At 42.8% G+C, this 26,143-nt stretch overlaps 1 protein-coding gene across 5 annotated transcripts in view; it reads left to right on the top strand.

Moving 5' to 3' along the window:
• PDZD2 (PDZ domain containing 2) overlaps positions 1-26,143 on the top strand; it is a 196,910-nt gene that overhangs the window by 153,186 nt on the left and 17,581 nt on the right. For 4 of the 5 annotated variants that reach the window (XM_052670568.1, XM_052670570.1, XM_052670571.1 and 1 more), the window contains 13 exons: positions 5,157-5,268; positions 7,048-7,196; positions 7,669-7,788; positions 10,184-10,298; positions 11,944-12,017; positions 12,171-12,396; positions 13,478-13,595; positions 15,732-15,864; positions 18,755-18,836; positions 19,753-19,856; positions 20,850-21,009; positions 22,185-22,975; positions 24,172-24,316. In XM_052670568.1, the coding sequence (XP_052526528.1) occupies positions 5,157-5,268; positions 7,048-7,196; positions 7,669-7,788; positions 10,184-10,298; positions 11,944-12,017; positions 12,171-12,396; positions 13,478-13,595; positions 15,732-15,864; positions 18,755-18,836; positions 19,753-19,856; positions 20,850-21,009; positions 22,185-22,975; positions 24,172-24,316 (2,329 nt within the window). The remainder of the gene's footprint in view (positions 1-5,156; positions 5,269-7,047; positions 7,197-7,668; positions 7,789-10,183; positions 10,299-11,943; positions 12,018-12,170; positions 12,397-13,477; positions 13,596-15,731; positions 15,865-18,754; positions 18,837-19,752; positions 19,857-20,849; positions 21,010-22,184; positions 22,976-24,171; positions 24,317-26,143) is intronic. The other variant, XM_052670569.1, reaches the window with a different exon arrangement.

Below are 26,143 nucleotides of genomic sequence, written 5' to 3' on the forward strand. Positions count from 1 at the left end.
ATCCTCTTGTGTACTTAGGGTGATATAAACAGAGCTGAAATCCAGAGCTCCCCATCAGCCGTGCTGCGGGAATGCTCTCTGCAGCTGTGGGTTGACTTTCACATCATTCTCAGGAGAGTTACTTATTTTCAGGATTGCATATGGCTTGCTTTGTCACTCACTGCAAGTGAAAAGGTGGTCATTAAAAACACAAAGAAAATGCAGCAGAGTGCTTTTTGCTATGATTTATAGGCTCCAAATTTGTGCTAAGCCACGATCTGAGCATTTATTAAAGAAAATAACTGAGAAGCAGGAGCAGCTTTCGCACAGCTTGAGATCCATGTTTGTCTCCTTCGTTTACCAGGACCAATAATCTTCAGGGACTTCACTGCAGCTCATGGGGACATCTCGTGGGCATGGAACACACTGCACGCAATCCTGTCATCCTCACTGATGTGTGGTGGGGAAAAAGGATAAAGCATAAAGAAAACAGCAGCAGTGATCCATTTCTGCACCATTTCAGAAATGTATGAATTTGATTTCCTTCAGCTTAGATGATGTTTGTAGTGAAAATTGTAATATTCTGCAGAAGAACGCTAATCTGGTCCAAAAAGGATTTAGCTGGGAGCATCTTAATGTTTCCACGGCGTGTGCTGACTGTGGTACTTGTTTCTTGGAAAATTCAGTCATGTTAGGTGTTTCCTGCATTTCTTTAAAAAGTTTGTCTTTTCAAAATATTATTATTAATTTTAGCAACCATTTGGGTATCTGAACTGAAATCTCCTTTGCTTAACTGCAGCCCTGGCCATAGTATAATGTAGCACCAGGGTGCCTGTGGAGCCAGAATGCTTGGGATCCGTACACATGAAGAACCTGCCCGCATCCTTTGGGCATGGTTGTTCTCCTGGTATCAAACTCATTGGACTGGGAGTTGGGATGTCTCATACAAAACAAGCACTCTGGGAGATAAAAGCAGCTGAGCTCTGCCATGGTCTGCTTCCATTCTGTGTATGGAGGATGCGCGGGCAGGCATTGCTGCTGGCTTTGTGCTGGTGAGTGCCAGCTTGGTGTGTGACAGCTTTATACACTGTGTGAAGCGTAATACAAATAACTGTCGGAGTTCTGCACTGACTGAGGCTGACAGTAATGTCCTTTCTAGCATCTGCTGCATTATAGTATAGGTTTAGGCTGGTTTTTGAGTGCAGGGATTTGTTAGAGTGATTGGCCAGGCATTCTTAGGGACCACTTTAAAGGCTTTTGTTCTGTTTATTTATCATTTCCACCTATTCAGAAAATAGGGCAGCTCCAGTTCTTGAATGATTATCATGCTTCCTGATCTCTTCGCAGCGCATGAAGTAGTGGCAGTTGCTTTGCCATTAGGTAATGACTGCTGCAATTCATGTCCCCTTCTCTGGGCAGGAGGAAGCCCAAGCTGTGCCTGCAGGTACCAACATCGTCCTTACCAAGAACGCTGCAAGCAACCCAAATCTAAGTCTGTGCCATCTCGGATGAAACCTACTGTAGCACTGAGTGAGAAACTGGGGCTCCAGGTTCTTCTGAGGTTAAAAGCTGTAAATAGTTCTGACACAGAGGTGATGCCCCCCCCTTCTTCTCCTCCATTGCAGCTCTGTTGGATATCTGCATTCATACTGTGCCAGCACAGGTTGGCAGTGCCCTTTGGAAGACTTTGCTACAGAAGCTATGAAATCTGGATTTAATTACTCCTGGTGAGCCTCATGGTCCAGCCGAGTGTAATTCCTCCTCTGACTGGGTCTGGGGCAAAGGAGGGTGCTCACACACTGCAGACCAGACTTGGTGGTTCCCAACTCATCCTGGTCCTTCCAGGCTGTGTGCATACCACAAAACCAGAGTGGTGCTGACCAGATTTAGAAAATCTGCATCCTCTGCACTGTTCGCAGTGTTAATTCCAGTAAATTACAGTGCTACGCTTTGTCACTTATCTGGGAGATGGATTCAATTAAATGGAAAAAGAGCTAATTTAGAAAGGAAGGCACTTCTTTGCTTTTTGTGCAAGCTGAGGGGGCTTGCGGAGCACTCTGCCTACCAGACAGCACATTTAAGGCTTAAAGCACGCTGTGCATCACAGAGCAATAAAGGCACAGAGAGCTGCAGCAATTAGAGTTATAACAGGTCTTCAAGGATAAAGCTCCACAGTTTTTGGAAAGTCTTTAGAGCACCCACTGGTCTCATGGGACCAACAGGACCTTCTGCGGGGGCCGGATGAAGCCAGGAGTGCAGTGAATGCTTTGCAGCCTTCTCAGGTCAGGCTGTTGGTGATGGGAAAGGCAGCAGTTGAAGAGCTCGGCAACAGCAGCAATGAAACAGTTTGCGTCTTAAATTGTGTCATCCCATGTGTGCTGCCTTGTTTCTGTGAATCAGTGACGACTGCCAAGCTGTTTGTGGTTAAACAATGCAGATTCTCATAATCCTGCTCCTCATCTTGCCTCATTAAGGGCCTGGTCACAGTGGCATTCTGCCCAAGTGAGGGCTCTGGGGGTAGTTGTTGGTCCTGGTTCAGTGCCAGCACTGTGTGTTCGTGATGGCACTGTTTTCTTTGAAATCAATTGAGATGTCACCATCACTTGATCCCGGAGTTACTTAATGAACTGGTGAGATGGGCTCTATTTTTAGATCTCCCTCAAACTATGAATGCTAAAGCTCCCCTTGTCCTCAGTGCTGAGACAGCATCAGGCAGGATTTATGGGTTTCGTTTAATAAGAGGCGTGCAGACTGAAATAGAAAGCTCCATTTCCTTGAAAGGGAGGCCAATTAAAATGGCATGGTAGTGCCTTGAGACAGTAGAGGAATACATTCACGTGCGGCCAGGAGGATAAGATGGAGCTGGGCTTTTCTTGTCTCAGTTACAGCACAGCTGAAGATTACAGACACACGGCTGCTGGGAGCTCTCGCAAGTGTTGCAGATTGGATTTCTGAGTGTTTTCTGAGAAGGATAAAACTCTTGGTGGTTTATTAGAGAATGTCAATGACTTGAAAAGTGTCCACTTCATTGTGTATGTCTTCCCTTAAAAATTTATGGTCCATGTCAGGTAAATATTTTTGCTAAAATAAGAAATAGACAGAGACATAGGTAATTTAGATATTTCGTAATTTAGATATTTCAGTCTTACTGTAATGTGAAGCCAAGTCGGATAAAATGCAACCTCAGGAAGCCAAGGAGAGTGTCTTAAGACTCTCCCCGGTGTTTGCGCCTGCCCCAGGTTGAATGTGCAGGGCAGGTACTTGCAGGCTCCAGGACAGCATGGAGATGGGAACAGATGGGATGTAATGGTTTGATGCAAGTGGCAGCTGACTGCCACTGCTGACTGCTGACTGCTGTTCTTCCTCTCCCCCGCCAATGAAAATGGATGGAGTTGCACAGTGCATCTGTACTTGCTTCTCTTGCACAGTCAGAAACAAGAAAGATGCAAACCAACCCAAACCCCATGTAGTAGAAACAAGGAATATGCCAACCAGTCACTCCAGAGATCTGACTCAGGACAGGAATTGGTTATAGCATTGATGATTTCAAGGTCTGTATGTAGGTCGCTGCAGGCTAACATTTTTCCCCATACTCCGAGTTGAAGGAAACTCTCTGGGAGCTGTGTGGTCACACTAGGTGTAAGTGCCTGTGTCCATGCATGCTGCAGGAACAAACAAGCTCCACAGTTCCAACACCAATTTTGATTGTATCCAGCTCCAGGAAAGTGAGATTGAGTCCATCTGTAGCTGTTAGGGTGGATAAACTCCGCATGTTCTGGCCTGCTGACTGCAGGGCTGCAGCTTTGCAGTGTGGGGACAGTTCTGAAGGAGAAGCAGGAGGACACCATGGTGGGTTTCATGACTGCAGAGACACAGGAAGAGCATCAGAAAACCCAGCCAGAATGAAGCTCACTTCATAAGGATGAGCAAAGATTGAGTGGTGGCTTTACTTGTGAAAATAAATTTTGCTTTTCTATTGGAGTGCAGACTGCAGTTGTCTGCACACACGGTCATCTCCCACTCACAGTCAGGTTAGCAGAGCTGCACATTCAGGCAGCGTTGTGTCTGCAGGGTGAAGACAAAATGCCACCTTGCTTAAGTGTTCTGCCTTGTTTTTGTCTGTGGTTTGGGTTTCTTGGATTTCATTTACTTATTTTTACATTTTTTTCTGGATTGATACCTTACAAGGATGACCAATTGTGAGTTCTGCTTGTATCAGTGTCATTATTTTCTTCTTTAGAGGAATTAGAGCTACAAATTGTTTGTAGCTCACAAGCTACAGAAGTGGATTCTGAGGCTATTGCTGCAATGCCTTGAGAAATCAACGAGAAATAGATGGTGTAAACAAACTGTGTGTAGCTGCTAATATTGAAGGGAGAGGAACAAGAGCCAAAGGCAAGCAGCAGTTGCCATTTCAGCATTATCTGCCAATTTTATCTCTTCTCCTGAAACTTCTATCCTTTGCACAGTAATAACAAGATATAGACTGTGCAAGAGGTAAACTTTGGTTTTCTTTGTTTTGGGACAAGAGGGATGGGGCAATGGGAAGTAAGATCTGAGGAAAATCATGCCATTTGTAAGCTGTAATGATGGAATTAAAAAATATTTCAACAATATGAGTATTTGGTGATTTGGTGGCGTTCTTTATAGACTGACTTGTAGCAGTTAATGTAATGTAATTGAACATAGAATGTGACTGGTAAGTGTATGGAAAGTTTTGCCGTTCTTGTATGAACCATCTAAAATCGTGGGTAATGGGGTGAAAATGTAGAGGAACTGATGTGTGTACAATTAAAGTGATCATCTCTATAAGGATCTGATGGTTTTGGAAGTTTACTGAGCTGAAAAAATTCCAATAAAAGCTACACTAAAAGGTTGTTAAAGTGCGTGTGGAAGTCCCTGAATGAGCTGGTGCTGGAGATGCTGGGGAGGCACTGGAGTGGTACCCTGTGGAGGCTGCCTGCCCACACCAAGCTGTAGGCAAACATTGGTAAAAATATTCCGTAACTTCCAAAGATATTGCTGACAATTACTTACAGGTACTGGCTTAATCCTGTGACGGCTCTGTGAAAACTGAGCCGATGTGCAGTGGAATCTTTTTGTCACTTAATAAAAATGAGTGGAATTCTGTCAGCTTCACTGGTTCACAAGTAAATCAGATTTTCTTACTTTTTTAGGTGATGGAAACTGAGAAGTCTCAAGATGCAGCTTCTGCAGAAGCCTCCAGAGGAAACAGCCAGAGTCCAGCTGTGGGAAGTGGCATATTGAAATACAGAAGTCGATCCCAAGGTAATGCTGAGTTGATAAAAGATAGTGGTAGGAGAGGTTTTATGTTGTGTATTTCTTTTAGCTCCCTAAAATGAGATAGGTTTTCTTTCCTTTGGACACTGCAGTAGGTTAATTTGGAAGGAAAGTTCGAACTGCTAGATGTTTGCGTTCTGCCTCCTGAGTTGAGCTGTTGCACCGACAGAAACATGAAACAAAATTTTGTAAGCTTCTTATTTTGGGCTTTCTCTTTAATGGGCTGGGGTGAAGGAGGTCTCTCAAAGTGTCATCGCCAACACATCATTGTTATGGTACTCCATGTTTTTGCACTATGCCCAAGTCTTAACATTAATCTGTGTGCAGAGCTCAACCAAATTCTCATTCCCTACTCTATGAGGAGCCATCCCTCCAACGTTCACTCTCATTTCCATTTAGTCTGATGTTTTTACCATCCTCTGGGCAGCTGCCCTGCCTGTACTCCCTGTGGCTGTGTTGGAGGCTCACTGGGATCCAGGCCAGAGCATCCCTCAGCGTTGAATGTGGCATAGCAATGGAAACTGTACAGAAATGGAGAATAAAACACAAAAATGAAACTTATCCTAGAAGAATAGTGGGGTAGGTGACAAGGAAGGGTAAGTGGTGAATGCCCAGAGGGCTTGGGAGTGAAAGAAATACCAAAACACTGGGTCTTACTAAGGTAGGTGTCCTGAATATGTGTAGCAGAGTCATGCCTAGCAAGAAAAATAGCAGTAATTTCATATCCCAGAGCAGAGATTGGATTTAAATGGCACTCTTGGTGGTGAGTACAAATTCTGCCTATGGCTGCAGTGGTAAAACTCCCAATGCTGAGTGAAGACAAGCTCTGTGCTTGCTCCCTTCCTAGTGTTTACACAGCACGCTCGCCAAGAGGAGATGGCAGAAAACTGGTTTGGGGCTCTCCTAGGTAACTTTGCTGTGGATCTCCCTGAGCACATGGCTTTTGAGCTCAGTTTAAAACCAGGGCAGTGAAGATGAAAGGGAAGCAGAGCTGCTCCCTTCTGTGGCAGCTTCAAGTTAGATTGGTTTGTAAAATCCAGCTCATGTGAGTTTTGCAAGTCTTCAGCTTTTATCTGTCGGACAGAAGTTAATGGTGCTTCCCTATGTGGTGGGGAAATTGCAGAGATAAATATGCAGGAAATGCTGGGACTGGGTCCCAAGAAAAATGAGGATGGGAGGAGGACTGGTTGAGGAGCAGAGAGCCTGGAGGCTGACCACAGGATGTCTTGCAGGATGAGTCATTTTGCTTCCAACATAAAATTTGTATTCTTCTCCTATTGAAGACAGCTAAAACCACAGCCAGAAGGAAAGAAAATAGCATTTATTTGGCATGTTTATCCTTTTTCCCTTCCAGAAAAACTTCCCTCAAGGTGACGTGACATCGCCAGAAATGAATACAGCTACAGTGTCAGATCTTTTAATTTTAAATAAATGAATTAGGCTCTAGAGCTTAGTGTGCCTGCAAGTGACATTGGGTGAGAACAGCTGAATTTATTCTCTATCCCTGAGCTACCTGCTCAATTATCTGCTCTTCCCTACTACCACAAGTGACAGCACTGAAGAGTTCAACATCACAGAAAAGCTGTGACAGCAGAAGGATTTTCAGTTGAGGATGATCAAACCTAGCTTATAAGTGCCTGGATGGGTGCAGTAAGCATTGTTTTAAGGCACTGCTAAGTTGAGGTTTGCTGGAGGTGATTATTGCGTGCTGGATAGAAGATGAAGCAGCTCTGAGATGTTTGTGAGTTGTTTCTCTTTTTTCCCTAGGTGCTGGATCCCGCTTAGAGTCTGTGGGAGAGGATGATGAGCTGATGGTGGAAAATGGTGAATCCAGCTATGAGATAGCAGTGAAATACTCCCGGGGTGGAAGGAAGCACTCCCTGCCACAGCAGCTGGAATCAGCAGGAGCTCGACAGGTAGGTGCAAAACCTGAGCGTAAGCATGGTCAGGATGGGAAGCATTCATGCTGTGATCAGGCCCTGAATTGGATGCCATGAGATGCACCTCCAAAGATCTGAGCTCTTAAAAAAATCCTACTTCTCTTAATTCTAATGACTTAATGATGTAGGGCACTTTTAAATTTTATTTTTAGCAGATAAAGAATTCAGTATATTGTGGAGCTGCCCTTAATCTTTATAATTTAAATACTGACTGGTACATTACAGAACAATCCTTCTGTGTGAAATGGGGGGAAAAATTGGCAAAATTCAATTTGACAGTAACAGGCTTGCATTTCGTGCTTTGAATGCTCATCTGAACGTATCCATTAAGACCGCCCCCTCTTTCCAAGTGCACACAATTTTCCTGATGCAACATCCCCAATGAGACACATTTTTCTGGTGCCTGTGCTACACACTCAGCCGTGTCCCTTGTTTGCTCATTTACCAGGAGTACCATATTGTGAAGAAGTCCACTCGTTCCTTCAGTGCTGCCCAGGTGGAATCTCCATGGAGACTAACCCAGCCGTCCATCATCTCTAACATTGTCCTGATGAAAGGGCAAGGCAAGGTGAGGATGTCTGCATGTGTTTGGTTTCTCCCAAACAAGATACAGGAGGCACTGGCGAGGCAACTCCTACCCCTAGCAGCTGCATGGAACTGGTTTTTGCTTTCAGAGGTAGCACAGTAACAATAACAAACTCAATTTTGAAATGTAAATGATGAAGTTGCACCTGCAAAATACAGACCGAACAATATTTGTGTCATAAAGTCAGTGTGGTATGGCTTTCATTCTGATTTGGTGCATCTGGTCATTACTGAGATATCAGATGCTGAAAGTGGATGTGTAAATATGCAGATGTACGTGCAGTTGGAGCAACTACGTAAGAGTACCTGTTTGCATGCCTGTTTATGGACAAGTGTGTTACATCTCCGTGGAATCTGGATACATTATAATAAAAAAAAAAAACTGTAAACTAGGTGTTAAACCTCCAAACAGGTTCCTGGTTGGTTGTTTATCTGAGAGCACTGAATTCTAAGGGTTACAGGGTCCTTTTTTCTTTTTCCAGTAATGTATTTGCACATTTCCAAGGTACCAGCTGTCTGAATGCTCAGGGAATAAAAAGGCTTTACATTCAGTTTGTATTGTTTTCCCTAATCCAGTCCATGCGCTCACTCACATATGTGAAAAATATGCATTTTCCATTCTGAAATACTATTTAAATTCATCAGATGGATGCGTTTTGCACTAAAAAGCCTTGTTTTGGCTTTCAATTCAAGTACAAAACAAATTCTCTTTAGTGCTTTAAGTTTGGGAAAGACTTAGAAGCAGTGACTTCTCTGGCTAGGTTGATGCAGTTGCTATAACTCCCTGTTCTGAGACATTTTCAGTGAGGCTTCCTAGTGAGTATTTCTCCTTATCCTAGTGATTTTTCTCCTTATTTTTTAACCTTATTTTTTGCATAAGAGTTGTCTTATCTCTCCTTGTGTGATAAGCCATCCTTATCTGTTGTGCTGCAGCTAGCTCCAAGGTGGGAGTATGCAGGCTGTAGTCTTCATGAGCTACCTCAAAGAACCACTGTTTCACGTATCTTCCACATTTGGAACCATTATTTGTGTTAGAATAACTGCTGCATATGATTTGTACAATAACGTCTGTGTTTTTATCTATGTGGACCTGGGACTTGGAAAGTATTTCCCTGCAGCACATGGCCTCATTTTCTCACTGCTGTGTGGAATCTCTGTGGAGTGTTTTTCTCCTGGGAAGCTGCAGCACTTTGGGAGGGTGGGCTGACTTGTGTACTGCTGCCTTCTGCAGCCCTATTTCTCCTTAGCAGCCCCACACAGACATGGAGAGCGCTGCAGTCTTGTGCTATCTGTAGGATGTTTTGTGTTTGGTAATTGCACTGTAAGCATTCACTCGAGTTACTGTGTGTTGCACAAAAGGGTTGTAGGGTGTTTCCTTTCTGGAAATCAGGAGTGTGTTATCAAAATACCAGAAGCTTGTAACAACAGTGGTCCGTATTCATAGAGTGAAACAGGAGAGCTGTGTGTGTTACAGTGTTGTAATGACACTGTGTCAGTGCCTGCTCCAGCAGCATCTCTCAGCGGGGCAGTGCTGCCCGTGGTGCTGCTAATAGCCTTGGCCTCAGATCACTGACCCACAGCAGCATCCCACCTCCCCATCCACCTGGTCAGTGACTTTTCTCTTTAACGTGTAAGAGGTACATACAGTGGTGACAAGATGAGAAATATGGGGATAGATGAAGGAAGTGCTTTGGCTGCAAAATAACTCAGCAAGTGGAGGAGATGTTTGTTCTGCTGTGCTCATCTGTTCCCTGATCAGCTTTGCAAGGCAGTCCTGAGGCCAGCCACAGCAGCATGGGGGGGCAGGAGCTAACAGATAGAGCCCTGGGGAATGCATTGATCTAGATTTATTTAAATACAATGTGGTGCGTGTCTCCAGAATAATTAAAAATGTACATGTGCATGACAGCCCCTCTGTGCCAACCCCTTTCCAGCTACAATTCCTGACATTATAGCACTGACCTCATGTCATGTTTTTCCACAAGGATATGTAGGATCTGTGACAGCAGGAAAACCTGTAGTTAATTTTGAATTTAGATCTCGGAGAGGGGGAATGTACTGCCTGTCAATTTAAGAGCAATTTAAAATTGGAATAGGAGATAACATAAATATATTGATCCAGGGTTAAGAAAATAATCTCAAAATCACATTTTTAACTTCTAGCTCAAGGTGCCTGCTCCTACATTTTGGGTTGGTAAAGCTGTTGCCATTAGAATGACAGTAAATTAGGAGATGCAAGCAGAGAGCAAGATTGCGATGCAGTTCATCAGAAGCTTTTAGGTTTACTTGCATTCTTCTTTGTACGTTACCAGCAGTCTTTCTTAGGTGACAGTAGAGTAGAGGTGCCAGCTGTGTGTCCTCTCCTCCCTTTGCTGCAGGGTCTCGGATTCAGCATTGTGGGAGGTCAGGATTCTGCTCGTGGACGCATGGGGATTTTTGTGAAGACTATATTCCCCAATGGCGCAGCAGCTGCTGATGGAAGGCTTAAGGAAGGTATGGTAGAAAGACACCACCTGTACGTAAAGGACCACACTGGGATACTACTTCAGTCCAGCTGAAAAATTCGAGTACAGCTTTATTTGGGTGCCCAGCCACCAGCAAGAGGCTGTGGAGGATGTAACACACCCTGTTTATCCATCCTGGGGGGGACTTATCACAGCAGTTGATAATGTTGCATTTTGTGAATGGTGATCTACAGCATGAAGTTGTTTTTCTGCCCTTGCTATCCCATACCTTAAGCTCCAGTTCTTCAGATACAAAGGGTTGTTGGTAACAGGGAAATGTGTGGCTTAAAGATGCAGGTGTGAGAAGGGGAGGTACACAGTGATGTGCCTGGGAGAGGCTTTTCTGAGCCCCTGTGTTTTTTAAGCCTTTTGGTATGATTTTGATTTAAATCAACAAATAAGGGTCATGGCCAGAAAAAAAGAAATGATGGAAGATGGGATTGGCAATAGGATCACCCAAGTGGCCAGAGAAGCAGAAAAGTCCTGGCTTTGTTACTGCTTCCCAAGTCCTGATCTCAGATGGGTATGATATGTAGAGCCAGTTCTGTGTGTTCCTGAGTGCTCCCATGTTAGAGGGACTCTTAGAGAGTTAAAAGTACAGAGTGACCACAAACTTAGGGTGGTGGTCTGTAACTCTTCTGTAAGGGGTGGGGATCCCTCTTCCCACAGGAATCTGCTCCTGTCTTACCTCTCCTTGTATTACCTACCATTCCTGTCCTTACATGACATGTTTGAGGCTGCACTGGGTGCCAACTGTTCAGCACACTGCCAAAGGGATGCTCTTGTCCTGCAGCATAGGTTATGGACTCATCAAGGGAAGCTGCTAAGTAGCAGCTGTCCTAAAGACTCAGCAAGCCTTCACTGGATATTCAGAGCTCACAAGCTCCAGAGAAAGTAGAGGAGGGGCAAACGTGGGTGGTGACATCACCCCATCTAATTTTGAACAGATGAAAGTGAAATAGCAGAAATTGGGTCTGGTTCCTGCTCACTTTGCCATTCTTTTTAATAAAATGAAAGAGGTTCAGCACAGTGGGGTGTAAATAGTACAACCCAGAACCCAGGAAGCTTGTAATAAGCAGGTAGATACACGATAGGAAGTGCTTGTTGAGGGGAGCAGGGCATTTGCTATCACAGTGTGTGGGCTACTCGCTTTTCCCTCCATAGGTGCTTGGTAAGAGGAGCACATTTGCTTTCTGTGCATGGATGCAAGACCATTTTTCCCTGTGCAGGTTTTGGAGTGGTATGTGGTAGTGTTTCACTTAGATTCTCATTTCTCTTATTGATGCTCATAAAAGAAGGGGGATTTTGTGGTCCCCTTGGACTTCATGTTATGAACATCTTATTTTCAGACTTAAGTGAATATCTGTGATGATTTCAGTTGGTTTGTTAGTATGAGAATACTATATTAAGGATCTCTTCTTGAAGAGCAATCTTTATTTTGTGAATTCATCATTAACTTGCAAAAGCATTAGGACAAGTGAAAATAAGCTGATGACAGTAGGGGGTTTTTTACTGAGCAGTTGTTTGAAGTCTTTATAGTAGCAGATCGCCTTATGTAGAACGCAGTTTTCTTACATCTATATAGTCTGTGCAATTCTGACTTAGCTTTTTTTTTTTTTGTATCTGATTACCAGGAGATGAAATCCTGGAAGTTAATGGAGAGTCTCTGCAAGGGCTGACCCACCAGGAAGCCATCCAGAGGTTCAAGGTAACAAGGATGTAGCACAAGAGCAATTCATGCTTCTCTTTACTGGGTGCTTTTTAGCACCTTTACATTCTTTTGCTTTCGCAAATTTAACATACACGGTTTTACTGGCAAACGTTGGCTTATCATGCTATCTTACTGGGCTCTTCTCTCCAGCAACTCAAGAAAGGGGTGGTGACCCTGACAGTGCGCACGCGGCTGCGCAGCCCCAGCCTCACACCCTGTGCAACTCCCACCCTGCTGAGCCGCTCCAGCTCGCCCAGCTCCAGTGCCAGCGGTGGCACACCGGTGCCCGGCCCCGATGAGGCAGATGGTTCCTTCTCCAGCCGGAAAGGCCCTGGCCCAAAGGACAGAATTGTCATGGATGTGACGCTCAATAAAGGTACGGGTGTGTTGGAATGGGCTGGGGGAATGAACATATATTTCTTAGGGGAGGTTTTTGGGAAAACGCTAATTAATGTGTGTAATAGCCAGGGCACCTTCCCTTGTTGTTCTGCTCTTGAATCACACAGTGAAGGAGAAGAACATTCTCTGATGCCAAAACTGCTGAATAGTTCTCCCTTGTACATCCTGCTGTTCCAGTCAGGATGCTGCTACTGGTAGCAGTGACTGTGCTGCTGGAAGGGGTGAAGCTGTGAGATACATGGCAAAATGTGAATTGCTCTCTTGTCAGACCAGATTGTCTGTACCCTTACTGTAAAGCACAGGTCTGGGCAGGACATTTCCCTGCAGACTGCTCAGAATGGCCCAGGTGAGCTGCTTGAGCTCCTGCGTGAGGATCGATCTCACGAACAATAGCTGCATGAGGAAAGCTTAGTGCATATGCCCTCCGTGGTGGGACAAGCATGCCTGCTTTAAAGACTTGGATGATGTCTTTAAAGGTTGGATTAAGCATTTGGAGAAAGCAGGTGTCCAGCAATTCCTACTTCAGTACGCAGTTAATGAATACAGTTACAGGAGGACAGCAAAAGGAAAAGGGCTCACAGAAAATCTCTGATCCAGAGAAGACTCCTCATCTTTCTTCGTGCCTCTTTGCTGAGGGATGTCATGCAGGTATTTCACAAAAGAGAGCAGTGCAATTGGCAGCATCTCCTGTGCTCCTATTTTCTGAAACAATTTTAAGTGAGATTTTTATTGGACTGCCATTCCTTCTCCTTTGTGTCTCAGACCAGATCAGACTGTGTATAGCACTTCCAGTCCCAGGCAGTTCCCAGAGCATGTTGAACATTTGCCAGGAGCAGAGCCATTCCTGGATCTCAGAAACCAGTCAGAATTGGGTATTTCCAGCTCTGATTTCCAGTGTTGGTCTTGGCTTCCTGGCTGGCTGCAGCTAAGGCCAGTCCTGAAACAATATGAGTCTTGGTCTCAGATGGGATGTGGGAACAGAAAAGCTTGCGTGTCCTATGTGAGTACAATGAGCAGGGAATAACAGTGCTTTCCTTTGTGCTTTTTGTTTTTCACAGAGCCAGGGGTTGGACTCGGCATTGGTGCCTGTTGTCTCACGCTTGAAAACAGTTCTCCAGGGATATATATCCACAGCCTGGCCCCAGGATCAGTGGCTAAAATGGATGGCAGATTAAGGTTAGTTAAAACAAAAACATACCGGAGTGGTTTTGCAATAAAATCAATGGAAAGTTTCTTCTTACCTATTGGTTGATGCAGCTGGAAAGTATTTATACTTCAGTGCTCACCAACAAGAAAACATGAAAATAAAGGCATTCCAAAGTGGCATGGAATACTCAAGAAATGTTCTGTGGGCTGTAGGCAGCATAATCGTTAAGACTTGTTTTTGGCTTCTTTTAATTCTCTGTGAAGAAAACTAAGCCTGCTAGCTCAGTTGAGAAAGGAGCAGCAGGATGTGCTGCCTTGTGTCTTTTTCTCAGAGCTGCAGTCAGAGACCCCATAGTGGGAGGAGGTGTGCAGAGCCCCATGTAAATCTCAGTCACCTGAAACTCTCATGAGAGGAGCTGTGGGATGTTCTTGCAGCTGTCTGTGCCCCAGGCTGCAGTAGTGCTCTTCTGCCATTACTGTCTGGAGAATCTCTGTTCCATGCTTGTCTCATGTACTCTGTTGTGCCATTTGCATGACTATAAGGAGCTCTTGGAGAGAGAGGAAATCACTCCTAGGGCTTCCTTGTGCATCACATTATGTGACAAATTTATTTTCTGTTCCTATCCTGGGAGCCTTGTTTTTACAAGACATTCAGGGAATTTTTCCACTTTCTGCATTGCTGCATAAGTGCTGCTAGGTGCCAGGAGCATGTCTGGGAGGTCAGGCTGTGCTGAAGATGCACTGTGACTGTGTGGTCAACACCACGCTTGTGGCAGAGGTGCTGTGTAACAGCCTTGCTTTTGTGTTGGGCAGAGAGTTCTTCCTTGTTCTCCAGCAAAACTATGATAGAGATTTCTGCTTAATAATAATAATAGTAAAAGAAGATAATTTCATGGTTGCATCTCTGCCAAAAACCCTTGAAATTTCCTACCAAATAGAAATGCCTACAGGAGACAATACCTCAGTGCCAGCTTGCTTTCTTGTAAACCTCTTTGGAACAAGATTGCAGTGCTGATTGTGTCTACATGCAACAGCTGCATCATTATTAGGCTTAAATGATTGATTATATCCAGGCAAGCTTCCCAGTTTTCTAGCTTACTTCTTTGAGACATTGCTCCTGTTGTCCCATCAGTGGTTTATGGCTCCATAAGCCAAAACTTACAGGATGGTTTTGATTTCGGAAAACCTCGTTAATCAGATGCTGGTTTTACAATATTGGAAATGGTTTGAGCCCAGCCCTTCTATATCTGAAATCCCCCTCTCAGTTATGAGCCCATGTAAGTGATTCCATTTTTCGTAGTTTCTAAGAGGTGTTTAAAAGGTAGGCAGAGCAGCAGCATGATTACACAACTGCCTTTGCTTTCATGGTGGAGTGCAGATTACAGAAGGCTGCCACATGCATTTGCCATTTTGTGTTTGGCATGTGGACTCAGTGTAAGCCCATTTTCACTGTCACAAGTAACCCAGCATAAATCAGTGGTAGTGGATTGTTTGAGTATCTACATAAGGCAAATGTTTTAGTAATTATGGAGGATGCTTTAATGATATCCCTACTTGATGATCTCTTTTGAATAGTTCCAGATGTCTGGATGCCGTAAGTAAGAGTTAAAAAAAAAATAGAAAAGAAAAGAAAACAATTTATGCTTTCCTCCCAGGTTATTTTTTTGAAGAGGGGGGACTTTTGTTGGCTTACTATGTTCTGTACATTAATTTGAAGCAAATACTTTCTTATCTCTCTCAATTTTTTCCTGGAGTCATTTCATAAATTCAAATCTACATCATGAATTTCTTATCAGTGTTTTTGTGAAGTAATTCAGTATGATGAGAAGGAACAGCCCATCTGAATCTAATTTTTCGTCTGTGCCCGACACGTATCTGAATGCAGAACTGAGTTTTGCTTTCACCCTAGTCCAAATGCAGCCAATTTTCTCTGTTGATTTAATGGGGTTTGTAGCACTAGCAATAAGTGCAGAAGGGATCACTGGACCTGCCTTGCAAAGTCAACAGGACTTAAAGCAATCACATCACTGAGAGCAAGCGCGAGGCCAGCGTTTTGCAAATCTTTTCCAGATACTTGTATCTCTGAAAAAGTTTGGCCACCAGTCAGAAGCACAAATGTATTTGTGAAAGGCGGATGTGATGAACTGGCTTTATGTTTCTCCACAGTCGGGGTGATCAGATCCTGGAGGCAGATTCAGTCAGCCTGCGTCATGCAGCTTTGAGCGAAGCCTACGCCATTCTGAGCGAGTGCGGTCCAGGGCCGGTCAGCCTTATCATTAGTCGGCATCCCAACCCAAAGGTAGGGAGAAAACGTCCCAGCACCTCTCTGTTCTTTTCATCTGTTGCTGCAATTTGACTCTTGCTGCCAAGAAAGTGGCAAGTGAAGAGTGCTGGATTGTTCTTCCTATGACAAGTATTGTGCAAAAAGTCAGGCTAAAGGATTGTGGTGATGCCTTCCAGTTTTGTAAGCTGTAGCAAAATTAAATTGCCCCTGCTGCTTTTCTCCTCTTCACACAATGACTGGATGCAGTTTTCCTGGAACTATTGAGCTGAAGTGCTTCCATCTTTCTTCATATTTGTACCAAGTGTCAACGTAAACGTGGCACAAATCCTCTTCCTCCTTAAAGTTAATTTGCATTTAGTCCATCTGTGTGTCTGCGAGTGGAATATAATTTAGGGACAGGAGTATAATTATCAACAGATTGAATTGATTAACTGTAGTAAAGTAATAGGAATATTTCTTTTGAAAGAGCAAAGTCTGCCCAAACATCAAAGTTTTCCTTCAGGAATTAAAAAATGAGAATCTGGAATGTTCTGCTACTGTGAAATGTGTGCAGGGCAATTTGAAAATAAGCATGGGTTTACAGAGTGAGTGATTATTTTTAATCAATTTTTAAAAATTGATGATAGAAGATAAAGCCCTTTTAGCCGAACTATAAGGAATAACAACTTCTTTTATTTCAGTATTTCAAAGAATTTCATGAATGTACAAAACCTTCCTGTTTAAACAGGACTGAAGCTGTAAAAATATTTGCATTTGTGTGTCCAGAAAGCTCTGACTTTTGAACTTGTAACTGCAAATAGAGGCCCTAATAAATCCATAGCTAGGAGAAGTGAGGTTTCTGACTTTATAATTAACTGTATATTTTCTGCTAAATTGAATATGCAAACAATAGACAAATAGAGTCACACTGCCCAGAGTTTATGGCCACTGCCACGAGGCTTTGTGATGCTTAAAAGAAAAAGACCTTGGTTCTGCTAGTTAAAGTAAGCAGCAAGGGGTAAGATTTGGGCTTGTAGCCTAAGATAACAGTATTTCTGGGGAGTCTGTATGCTGTGCTGAGCCAGCATGATGATTCTGTTTGATTGCATTATTAGGGCATATAGACTTTTCAGAGTCTGTAAGTATAGTAAGAACTCGTGGGGTAGAGCCTGCCCTTCGCTCCCTCTTTTCATCTCACTCTGGTGGTGGCTCAAAAGCCGATGAGTGACCCAACCAGGTATCTGCTGAGATGAACTCAGTTAGGCTAATTGCTCACCATTACTCAGTAACAGAGGGAAACTATTAAGTGTATCCTCTTACAGTTTTTCATAAGTGATATTTGAAATAACAACAAATCCTTTGCCAGAAATCAGTAAGTAAAGTTAGAAGTTGAGCTGGAGGGTCCCTCAAGTGTTTCCACTGCAGGCAATCTGCAATCCTTTATAGTTGGATCTTTCAAGGAGTGTCTGTATGGGGACCTACGTTTATCCCATTTCACTGTCATCATTTCTCTTGACAGCACTGGGGGACCTACAGAAATGTTTGTCTGTTGTTAATGGTTTGGTTTTTTTCGTTGTTGTTGTTGTTTTATTATTTTTAATGTATTCATTAATTATAGTACACCAACATGCAAAAGTAGTCAAGAATTTGCTTGTCCCGCTTCATAGGAGTTTGATTTTCCTGAGGTGTGGAGGATGCTAAAGAATCAAATTTGCCAGAGCTTGCGGAAGTGTGGATTTTTGTCTAGCTTTAAACAAATGCTGCAATCTACTCAACACCTGGCTTTGTTCTGCATCTTGTACCCAATGGTTTGTGGAAAGGTCCTGGATCACATTCTCAGGGTTTGATCAATGTCCTGTATGGACTCCATGTGTCCCGGGAGCCCAGAGACTTTTGCTGCAAAGGTCATGCCACAATCTGAAAACAGATGTATTTCTACAAAGGCTCTTGTTGTTTTAGACATTTTTATACTTAATCTCTCATTTTATGGCACAAGAGGTCCACAGTAAATTTAGTTGCTGAATACGTTCACTTTCGTGTTTTCATGTACATCCAAGGGAAACACCACAACATTTTCTTTGTTCTTATTATTCTGAGTAAGTGTGGTGTTTAAACTATGTTTAAACTGCTGAGTTTGCTTAGGAGTCTCTCAAATCTTCCTGGTTCAGAAAGATTCAAGTTTCTCATCTCTCTTTATGCTGAATTTTAACTCATGTAAAGCAGTGTGTACAGAAATTGCTTCTGACAGAATTAAATTGCCTTCTGCTTTTAAATATATTATCCTGCAGACTAGTCATTCCTGTACAAAATTATATGGAATTTGCTAGTAATAATTAAGTGCATGGCAGTGATTCAGGAGAAAATCAGCAAATATGGTAAACCGGTATTTATTCCTAACCCAGAAGAACATTTATTACTGATAACAATAACAGTTTAGGTTTTCTTCTTTTTAAAAGCAAATAGAAATTAAAATTAGAACAACAGCTAATATCTTGGGAAGTTTGATATTATTCCAGTAGATTAAGTGTACAATATCTTCTGTTGCTGATGTATGCTTGTACAGAGAAGTCTTTGTTTATATTAAAGTAGTATTTTCTCAATAAATCAACATACAGGGTTTAATTGAGTTAAAATTGTACTGTAATGGCTTCATTTGACTTCTTTAAGTCCAGCAAAGTTTTGTTTATTGGCACAATATGGTGCTTGGACATTATCTTCATAAAACTGGCTGCCTTCTGCCTCCTAATTTCTGAAAGGGTTTGGATGGATCAAGTCTGGATCAGGGGACTGAGATTTAGGAGCTCTCAACTAGGTCTTCTTAATTCTGGCTTTGAAAGCAGTATGTCTATGTGAATCCTGTTTCTAGTCAGGCTTTCATATTCGTTTATTTTACCCAGTTTGATCTCTGTCTTCCACTGGACATTAGGTTTCTGAGCAGGAGATGGATGAAGCAATCGCACGAACTACTCACCGAGAGAGTAAGGACACGGGCTCCTCTCATGTCTCAGGTAGCAGCCTGTTTCCTCCTAAATATTTATCCCTTTCCAGATGTGGGAATGCTTAAGGACATGCTCTTTGGTTCATCAACATCCTTAATATTCTGAGAGACCTCAAAACAGCTGACCAGTTCTGAGGACAAAATACCCTGTCCACTGCCAAAATCTTAGCAAAGACATCCAATTCAAGTGGACCAGATCTATGGATCATGTTGCCTACTTTAGGTTTCACAAGGTTGCCATAGTCTGAAAGTAGAGATGGTTGGTCTGTCCTCTCTTCATGATCAGCTTGGAGAATGTCCTAGCAGTGGACTCCTCCTGTGTACACTTACCCATGTGGAGATCAAAGCAGTGACAAAAAAGTGTCTGTGTGTCTATTTGAAAAGGTCCATGTGTTGTGTACTGTTTCAGTTGTTAGGCTCATGTCAAAATATATTCTCAGATGTTTGTTTGACCGTTTTTTATTGTTGTTTTTTAATTATTTTTCGAAAGCTTGTACTTCCTAAAATGTTACAGATGAAAGCAAGCTCTTGGCAATGGCAGAATGACCACCCAGGTGATTTTCAGACAGAAATGCTAAATTTATGATTATCCTTATATTCTCTGTCAGCTAAGGCCATTTTTGCAGTAAATCTGCCAAGTCACTGCTGGATTGTCTTCTGTGGTTGCAGGGGAGGGAGACCATCTCCTGCTCATCCTGTGCTCATAGCTCTGCGAGCCTGGTGGGTGTAGTGTGTTTCTTGGTAATATTTCACCTGATCTGAGGGAGAGCCCATGAAACGTTAAATAAATCTTGTTTTATGAAGGCAGTTCAGATAATAAGTGGGATTAAGAACAGCTGCAGGCTCAGATGGTGAATGAAGGGGGTTGTTTGGATATATGGACCACAACTTTAATTTCTGACATCTAACTAAGCTGCGTTCAACAGGCACTGTGCAAAAAACCCCATCTCCTGGTGTGAAGACCAAACAAGGAGAGACCTCATCTCCCCTCAGCTGGACGATGAAACGCTTCCTGGAACCAGCAAGCCGGGTAAAGGATCAGATACAATAAAGGCAGGCTGCTTCAAGTGCTGAAGCTGCGACTTGATCAGGGTGCTCAAAATTAAACCTCTACTCTCCTTCCATGTTACAGGGGCTCCATAGAAGTATTAGTTTCTTAAGCCACATGTTTAAATTCTAATGCTAGCTCTGCAAACTCCCGATGGTGTGATCATTGCCTTCAGGAACAATGTGCAGAACGTGGCACAGAAAACTGTGGATTCCCACCTCCTGTCACCTCAAAGGAATCCTTGCTTTGCAGGAAGCTCCTGCTGACACAGGGACGAGTTAGCAGGAGGGACCCAAGCCTGTGTGCAGAAGGTTAAGTGCTTGGTTTCCCTCCGTAGCCATGGGGAACAACATGTACCATGGGGAAGTCTCTGTTGCTTTTTTGGGGGAAGATAAAGAAGTCGTACATCAGTGACCAGAAGTACAAACTGAGCCCTTCTGTAAGTGAAGAAGATGTATAAAGCAGTTATAGAGGAGTACAGTTTAATCCCTGGTTTGATGTTGAATATCTGCTGATCAGTAAGATTTGGAATCTCTTTTATTACGCAGGCCAAAACGGTGTTGTTGTGATGCATTTCAGCCTCCAAAGTTCGATCCTCAATGTCCTGGCAATTCCCTTATTTTTTAAATTGGGCTTAAACTTCCTTTGCTGACAAAGGTGATGTGAGTTGAAATTGTGGTGCTTGTTCAGGGGAATGTTTAAGGACATGCTCTTTGGTTCATCAACATCCTTAATATTCTGAGAGACCTCAAAACAGCTGAACCAGTTCTGAGGACAAAATACCCCGTCCACTGCCAAAATCTTAGCAAAGACATCCAGTTCAAGTGGATCAGATCTATGGATCACGTTGCTTACTGTGGGTTGCCATAGTCTGAAAGTAGAGATGGTTGGTCTGTCCTCTCTTCATGATCAGCTTGGAGAATGGCAGGGGCTTTAAGCATTGATGGAGTTAGATGACCAGCCTGTTTTTTTCAGCAGGGATCCGTCAGTTCCGAGGCAGAGCTTTCCCAGTACTTCTCGCATGACAGCACGAGCCACATCCCATTCTCTGATGCTGTAACTGGCTCCTGTGATGAAGAACAGCTCCGTCAGAAGAACAGAAGCAGCTTGCTGGATGACAGCTCCCTTCTTCCTGGTAACCTGAATAAGCCATGGAAATGCCTGATCATTTGGTTAATGGGGGGAGAGTCACTGAGCACTAATTTGCTTTTCAGAAGAGCTGTGGTGACTCCTGTGCTGATAGGAGATGCCTGGCAGCATAGTGCAAACCGCTGCTCATCATGTGAAATTCTGGAAGATGGAAGAGGTTTACAACAGTGCTCATAAATGCCGGTTTCCATGGTAGTTTGTCCAAATTGCTGCTCTGAGAATGTCTTCATTTGATTGGTCTGGCCAAATCTAGATTGACAACACTGCAGGGATTTTCTTTCAGATGGCTTATGATCATCTGATGGATTACATTTAAATGAAAGTGTTCTTTGCAACCTTAAATACACAAATTCAAAATGTCATCTTTAGCAGTGTAAAAACAATTGAATGTTCAAGTTGACGCTAGATTTTTTGCATATTATCTTTCTTCTCATAGTAATTGACTGGAAGAATCATTTCCTTACTGTTCTGATTTCTGATTCAAAGATAATATATTTATTCTTCCTTTCCTGTCCTTGTCTACTAATATCTTTGTCTTCTACTCATTTTTCTCCAGAAATTTATTATTTCATGCTAAAAAATTGTTTTTATGTTGGGGGGAGCTTTCTGCAAAGTAAGATGCAGTTCTTTCTAAAAATGATATGAAAAGGATTCTCAGGGTTATTAGTCTTTAATTTAGTACTGATGGCTGTGTACTTCTGTTTTTGTTCAAGAAAACATTTCTCACTCACTGTAAACTGATAAAAACAGCATCCTAGATTTAAGCAAGATGTGAAAGAAATGTTCAATGTAAAGAATGCATGAGTATGTACATCTCTTTCTTCTTTGGATGATAGCCATAATTTAGAAATAAACTGAAAATAAAACCAGATGTGGCATGAACTGATTTCAGAAATTACCCATAAATTCTGAAGTTTTCTGCCATTGCTCTTACTGTGTATTGGAGTTGGAAGGAGAACTTAAAAAACTGCTTTTGTTGTCTGAGGCTGAACTTCTCTGGAAACGTTTACATGTCCTCTGCTGCAGTCTCATGCTTGGTATTAAAAATCACTGATAAATACAATTAGATATTATAATTGTATAATTATATACAAAATATATAAATATAAATAATTAAAATATAACTTTTTTTTTTTTCTTTTTTTTTTTTTTTTCCCTTAGCTGCTAGAGAAGCAGGATTGGCAAAAGCAAATGGTCTGGTTTCTTCAACTAGTGGGAGATCATCCTGTCTTCACAACAAGCATGTGGAGTCTGTCCGCCCTGGCATCCTCAGTGACAGTCCCAAATCTGCTCGCAGCCCCTTTCATCGGCAGAGAAGGGTTGTCTTCTATGATGGCGATGCCAGTGATGATGATGAAAGTTCCCACTTGCAAAGAAGCCAGAAGGCCAAGAGCCAGGAGGATGCTGGCATTGTCATTACAACCTCATCAGTAGAAACTGATGATGAGATCCAGGACAGCAACTCATTTAGATATATTGGCACAGAAACATCTTCCCCTCTCTTCAGCAGCTCTGTGGAGTCTGCGGACAGCACGCCAGAGCAAATAGACTCTCCTTTCTTCCCCATCATAGCTTTTGACTACTCTAGTGTGCCTGAAGTTCGTCTCAGCAGCCTAAGTTTGAAGGAACTCCGAGAGGCACAGCTCGAATCTAAGAGATCCCCGAGACTGGAGCACAGGGCTGTTACAAGAGTGAAAAGCATGATGAGCACCGAGTGCAGAAGTCTTCAGAGGCAGAGGACAGAGGAGCATGGCGCTTACAGCAAGCCTGTTGCAAGGATGCTCCCTCACAGCAAGAAGTGTGAAGCACCTGATGGGGCTGGGCAGTGCCAGGGTGAAATTGTCACTCTGGTTCGCAATGAGCACGAGTCTTTCGGCCTGGATTTGGAAATCCAGGCTATGCCCTTGAAGGTTGTTGTCACAGGGCTACGTCCAGGTGGAGCAGCGGAAAGGGTAGTTATTTATTTTGGATTGCCTTGTTATGATTTGCTTTCGCTTCGCAGGGATTATTGTTGTTAAGCTAGTGGACTGTGGAGAAAAAGTGCACAGGAGGCACTGCTGCTGCTGGGCAGAAGTTCTCATGCCATATGGTTCTCAAATGCCTGTTGAATGAAATATTTGATTCAGAAGTGCACTCTGGCTGGCTCAAAACTGAGAAAGTCAAAAGGCAGATACACTGAGATGGATTCATTCACATTCCAGAGTTACAGTTTGAGGAAGCACTACTTTGTTTTCTTACATTTTATCAGAGGCAGAAACGAGATAAGTAAATCCTGACGATAAAGGTGCTTTTTAAGACAGGAGCCGTGTTGCAACCTGGAATGCGTGTGTTAATATTCTCCCTGTTATTTTATGAGCATATATCCCTTTATTATACAAACCTGGTGCCAGGAGGTGTTACTAGCTGGCCAGATTTGCCATGTACCATAGTAGTACCAGTAACGTGTTGTTTTTCTGCATCTCTTACTTGCATATGTCTTCTGATTACTGGCTTCATGCTGGACATGCAACTGCTGACTTTAGATACAATAGCATAAACAAGGGAAAAATTATGTTACGGTGTACAGTGTTCAATGTTGCATTTTTAATTTATTTAAAGACCACTAGTGTTAACAGGGGTCTCAGCAGTTCACATTGGGCTGTAAGAGTTCAGGATTTGGGTTCTGTTCCTGCCTCTCTTTCTGTCATATTACAGCATGATGAGAAACATACTTGCTTTTTTCACTTTAAAAACTTATTCTTTGTCCAGCATAGTAATCTAGGAGAGTCTAATTAGTCTTAAGAGATTTTGACCAGGGATGTAATTCCTACATGAAAACCAAAAAATTGTAGACTGTATTCCAGTCTTGAAGGTTTAATCCAGACCAGTCCATTTAAATGAAAGTTGCTGTGTCCTCCATCCTGATACTCATCTCTCAGAGAAACCAGCAGCTCTTTTGATCTTCCTGGTTGAGGTTGGTCATCAGTTCCTCTCCTGGCACAGACACAGCCTGCTCTTTATTTGCTGGCAAACTGTCAGCAGTGGTACCTGTTCGCTGTGGTGACGTGAAATAGGGAATGTTGCTTATTGGCCATAAATTGTTCCCTGCAATCTTCGCTCCTATGGAAATGTTGTATTTAAAATTTCCTTTGTTCTGTCATTGCATCAGGGATCAATGGGCAAGATGACTGTAGGAGATGAGATTACCACCATCAACAGTATCCCAGTCAGCAAGATGACATATGAGGAAATTTGCTTGCTTATGCAATGTCTTCCTACATCTGTAACCCTGGAGATCCAGAAAGCAGCATCAGGTGAGAAGAGAGTAGTTTTGCTTTTGTACCATTTATTATGAGTACTAGTCTGATCTTCTGCTTTCCTCCTTTCCACATTAATTCAAATTAAAAGCACCTCATCACCTAACCAGGCTTCAAGGTACTCTCTGGTGCTGTGATGAGTGGAGGAAACCTACATCCATGTTAAGTGTTCAGAGCTCCCATTTACAGTATGTCCCTTCTGTCGGCATTTGCTGAGGTCTGAGTCATTTTGTGCATACCTGAGGTTAACTTGGCAGCAGCCCTGTACTGACAGCCCATTTTTCTACTGTGTCTTTTCTAGAAGTACATTGAGCCTTTATAATTGCATCTATCTCTTTTAAGAGCAGTGTTTTTGGGAATGGACAGCTAGAAGATAAGATGCTTTTTTGTGTCATGAAACCCAGGATTATCACAATCTTATCAAAATACTTATTTGCATGCATCTCATAAAAGATTTTCTGGTTTGAATTGAAACACTTGATACCTCTTTAGTTTCTGCTCAGGGTTGATTTATGCTCCTGCAGCAATATATGCTTCCCCACAGACTGTACAGATTTCATGGTGTGGAAGTGAATGTTTGAAAAAGAAAAGCATACTTTTCAAATTCAGGAAGAACATAATATTTTGCTTTATTCTAGCTTATGATCTTCTTCATGTTCCTTTTAATACCCGTGAGCCTAAATTCCTTCCAAATGCTTCAATTCCAGTTGTTCTTTAAGGAATTTCTGGTTTGGCAGAGAATCCTTTTCTTGTTTCCTTATTGCTCTGGCTTTTGCAGTCTACCAGCACTGGGCTAGGGGCATACTGACACTTCTTTACCAGGGAACTCTTCTACTTTCCTTTTGCTCTGCCTTTCTGGCAGAGAAGAGGATGTCTTCCCCTCTGACTCCAGGATGAGCTCGGAGCTTTATTAACACAGGTATATAAGATAAGCAGTGTGGACAGTCCTGCAGGCTCATTCAAAGATTAGGTAGACAAGCAGGTGAATGAGCAGGCAGGGATGCTGACTGTGTGAATGCATTCCTGCTTCTCCATGCACTTTCTGAGTCTCATCTGGTAGTTAACCAGTCTTAGGAAGACAACTTAGACATGGATTTGTGTCCCAGAAGCAATGAAGGAAAGTACAAGCAAATATTGGAGGTGAACTGGTGAAAATTAAGGAACTGGGGCTATGGGTGAACTGGTACATATTAAAGTGCAGCAGTGGCATGGCGCTCAGTGTGTTGCTCAGAGTAGGTAAAGATATATTGTAAGAGAAGAAAGGTCTGTGCCAGAAGTCTCACAAAGCCAATGTGCTTCATGCATGTGTAACATCACCCATGCATGTCACATTAAGCACCTGCAGGAGAGTCAGGAGGATCAGAGTGAAGGTGTTCACGCACTGCTTATTGCTGTTACCTGCTCACCTTTGGTTGCTGTGGCAGGGCTTTGTATACTCTGTGCAAGCAATTGGAGGTGTTTTCAATCAAACAAGCAGTGAGAAACAGCACTGCTCAGCCTAACTTCCTGCACAGTGACACTTTGGTAGCTGGCTGCTTGACTGTTTAAATCTCAAAGATGAGAGTTAAACAGATTATGACTGCTCGGCCTGGATGGGAGGGTTCTTCCTTCCTGCATGCTACTCAAATATGCGGGGTTATGATAAATTGGAGTTGTTGTAAACATGATTATAAAAGAGGAGGAGTGCAAGGAAGAAGGAAGAATCTAGTCTGAGTACATGGGTGTCTATTTTTATAATAAATCGTGGTGTTTTTGATATCACTTCCTACATCTGATAGAATTTGTATTTCTTTTTTTTTATTCTTATTTCTTTTAAATCATGAT

The sequence above is a fragment of the Tympanuchus pallidicinctus genome, unplaced genomic scaffold, assembly GCF_026119805.1.
Source record: "Tympanuchus pallidicinctus isolate F22 unplaced genomic scaffold, pur_lepc_1.0 scaffold9, whole genome shotgun sequence".
NCBI classification, from domain to species: Eukaryota; Metazoa; Chordata; class Aves; order Galliformes; family Phasianidae; genus Tympanuchus; species Tympanuchus pallidicinctus.